Genomic DNA, 3,498 nt, shown 5'->3' with positions numbered 1-3,498 from the left:
GCTAGTCGGGAAGTCATTTTCACGAATTATCTTGAAACATTGAAGAATTACATTGACGCGTGTAAGATTATTTTAAATGATCATTTCGGTACATTTAAGGAGTAAATGGTGTTAAATACTAACCAAACATGTATTAGTTAATGTTATATGACCATATTAAGTCAATGGATCCTTAAATGTGATGGAAGAATCGTTTGTCATATATTTTGAAAGAAATGATAAGTATTAGTATCGCAATCAGATGCATACAAGGACATTTTCAAATCGTGTCTGTCAATTCTATAACGGGAAAATGTGCGCAATTTCGAAATAGCGTTAAATATACATATTTAAAGTAACTATGTCACGATCTGCTATCGTAATCAAAATTAACGAACTGATGAACTCTTTAATGTAGATGATGTTTAAAGATTTATTTGCAGTTGCATAAAATTATGACCATTTTCTATTCTAAACAGTTAAGGGAAGTCAATCTTACTAAATTCACTGCAAATTACTACATTATAACTGATTTAACATCTTTTTCTGCCCATTCTTCTAATTCCATTTGCCCAGTTTATGTTTAACTTATGACAATACTGATCATTCTTTCACTTTTTGACAAATTACCGCTTCAAATACTTATGTATAAACAGACCTTTAAGTCCACGGTTCCAGAAATTTCTTTTAAGATTTTATACATACATTTATAGTTCTTTTTACCCAATGAATTTCGATTTTTTTTTAGCTGAGAATCGGATTACATCCAAATAACCAATGCTCTAAAAAACCGAGCATGTATTGATTAAAATTTGCCGTGTTTAAACATCATCAAATTGTCTACAAATCACTTCATATGGAAAAGGGACAATAACAAATCAACTTTCTGATCGCATTAGTTTTTAATTCTTCATACTGTTGAATGGTACTGTTCATTTAACCAGAGGCAGTTGTTAGTGCTAGTCCCCCGCAGTGGGCATGCTGATCTCCAGGTTTTGGTGTTTCGTGGAAGTAATGAGCTAGATTCTGGAATCTGAAATGTTCATAAATTACTTTGTTACAGTAACATCATCATTCTGTTCCAAGAGGTCTCGTGACGACAGAGCCTACACAACGTAAATAGTTGACAATTGTTCGCTAAAATTTCGAGCGAAATATCTAGAAATTTGCATTGACATGCAGAAACTTTCATAAAGTGTGCATAGTAAAATATTTTGCTGATCAAGATAAAATTGAGTTCCATGAAATGAACAAAAACAAAACTGTCTATAATTCTAATTTTAACATGAAATACTTTTTAAAGTAATATTTGAGAATAGAGTATATTTTCAGAAAAGGCAGGTTAACAAAATATTTTCCCCCGGTGTTGTCGTTCTTCTTTTCTTCATATTTTCGACATCTTTTTCATATGACAGGGGAAATAAAATATATTGAAACAAAATTGAAAGAAGTCGACATACGCATGACAGATAAGGGGGCAACTATGGACTAACAATCCATCCTTAATCAGCACGTGGCACTCTTTCTCACAAGCTTGTTCCGTTGGATCACTTCCTACTACATCAAGCATGATTTGTACATCACACTTCAAGGTATTAAGGTCAACTGAAAATATCAATATGATACACATTTAAGTTCAATTTTCAATGCTAAATATATGAAAGTGAATTACTCCTTGTGACAAAAGTGGATTTATTCTATTGTTATTCAAAACAAACACCTAGTGCAAATTTCATTATTATTTTTTCTTTCAAATAAGTGTTCATTTTTGTAAAAAAAAACAGGTTTGGAATTCAAAAAAAGCATAAACAGGAACAAGGTGGATGGGTGGATATACGGTATGCACTAACACAACCTATTCACACCCATCTCTTCTCAACGCATCTAAAATCATTGTGTACAGGTAACCAGCCAGGTTGAACTTTGAAAACACCTATTTACTCAGACAGCATTAAAGTATAGAGATTTTGCAATTAATTTATCTAGCACTTACACAGACTGTCTACGGTAAAGGAACCGACAACGAATCTCCTTGAATCTTCTGAAAAAGAAAATAGGTTCATTGCATTAATACATTTAAATATGTATACGTGATCCGGAGTGAGATAATTCTATTTTATAATAAAGTCGTAGCCTACAAATACTCCCAATCAACCTGCAATGTAAATCTATGAAAAAAATATCGAAATGTCGATACATTTGATTTAAATTACATAACGTCTACTGTCAAAATGCCAGTTAATTTTATTTCAAACAAAATGTAATAAATGCAAAATATACAGCTACACAATGCCACACCTATTAAAGTATATGCTTAAAAATCATCAGAAGAAATGGATTTACTTATGTGATCAGTCAAAGTTATGTTAGGGAATTGTATTAGCAAAATCGAACTACCGACAGAATAAAGTTATGTGAGTCTGTCCATAGTATGTGCAACCAATATACAATCCTGTAGAAACTATAAATGTATATTCATTTGTTTAACTTCCCCCCCCACGCCAGTACAGCAATAGACCTGTTCGAAAAAAATTAAAATAACAAGTTCACTTACATGTATATAATCATCAAAGTAAGTATTTTAAAAGTTACCTAATGGTGCAGCAAGAGCCACTGGCAGAAGAAGGCAAACCAGGAACAACTTCATTGTTTTCTACTGCAATTATCACAAAAACACTTTTGTGTTTTAATATTAAAAGATAAGAATCTCACAAAAACAAAGTCAAGAAAATAGATATATTTTTTCTGCAGTTGTCAGCATCAGCAACGATAGTCAACATTTATGTATTTAAAACAATGCTAAGGGCCAATACAAATTTTCTTTAAAACAGTAAGTCAGTAAGACAAACTTTATTTATAGTCCGTTATGGTTAACAATACAACAAAGCATTAAGCTTTGTATCCGACACATGTATCTTTCATGAATAAACAAATTGTATTGAATGAACTACATGTTTGGACGAAAGAGACTAAGTACAATAGTATAACTGCGTTTTTATAAATCATTGTGTGCAAATGGAACTTTTGAATGTCAATCAATATATGAACAATACGTCCTAGCAATGATTTGTATAAAAATACGTATATTTATCTATATATATTTCGATTCATTTTCTCTTAAATGTCCTTACCTTAATTTGACGTTACGTTCCTGTGTAAAAATGATTTTAAGGCACTTGAATTACTGCCTTTTAAAGGCAACACATGCAAGATAACCTTTGTTGACGTCTTCGAATAACCATATTTGGGCTAATAAAAAAAAGGATTTACAAAAAAACCCTTATCATGATATACGACGTTCCGAAACAGAGAAACACGGACAAATTGGAAAACGACAATTTAACTGTCAGAATTCAGAACAATATTACAGTGGAGTAAGCATTAATGCATGACAATACAACAAGCGCAAACTTTTATGAGATTCGGTAGTCATTTGCAGCACAAAAAGTACTTTTTCTGCTATTCAACTATATCTGTCGCCATTTACAGTTATGTCTTAATTTAACTACTCTAACAATA

General features: G+C 31.6%; 1 protein-coding gene across 1 annotated transcript; it reads right to left on the bottom strand.

The window, feature by feature from the left end:
- Nucleotides 1-862: 862 nt before the first annotated feature.
- On the bottom strand, nucleotides 863-3,165 carry LOC132758067 (uncharacterized). The gene is made up of 5 exons (XM_060749582.1): nucleotides 3,111-3,165; nucleotides 2,572-2,635; nucleotides 1,973-2,020; nucleotides 1,440-1,584; nucleotides 863-1,012 (listed from the first exon to the last, which is right to left on the bottom strand). The coding sequence occupies exons 2-5, from the start codon at nucleotides 2,624-2,626 to the stop codon at nucleotides 916-918; spliced, it is 345 nt and encodes a 114-aa protein (XP_060605565.1). The 5' UTR covers nucleotides 2,627-2,635; nucleotides 3,111-3,165; the 3' UTR covers nucleotides 863-915.
- Nucleotides 3,166-3,498: the final 333 nt, after the last annotated feature.

This window comes from Ruditapes philippinarum, unplaced genomic scaffold, assembly GCF_026571515.1.
Source record: "Ruditapes philippinarum isolate M1 unplaced genomic scaffold, ASM2657151v2 ctg4510_1_1_1_1, whole genome shotgun sequence".
Lineage (NCBI taxonomy): Eukaryota > Metazoa > Mollusca > Bivalvia > Venerida > Veneridae > Ruditapes > Ruditapes philippinarum.
The sequence above is the reverse complement of the archived record's forward strand: the minus strand, read 5'-3'. Positions and strand labels throughout refer to the sequence as shown.

Bases quoted from the DNA above. Each gene is read 5' to 3' on its own strand.
- LOC132758067 (XM_060749582.1), bottom strand. From the start codon at position 2,626: ATGAAGTTGTTCCTGGTTTGCCTTCTTCTGCCAGTGGCTCTTGCTGCA. The intron at 1,585-1,972 runs GTAAGTGCTAGA...TGATATTTTCAG, and splicing joins CTTTACCGTAGACAGTCTGT to TTGACCTTAATACCTTGAAG. The intron at 1,013-1,439 runs GTATGTCGACTT...TGAACATTTCAG, and splicing joins TGCCCCCTTATCTGTCATGC to ATTCCAGAATCTAGCTCATT.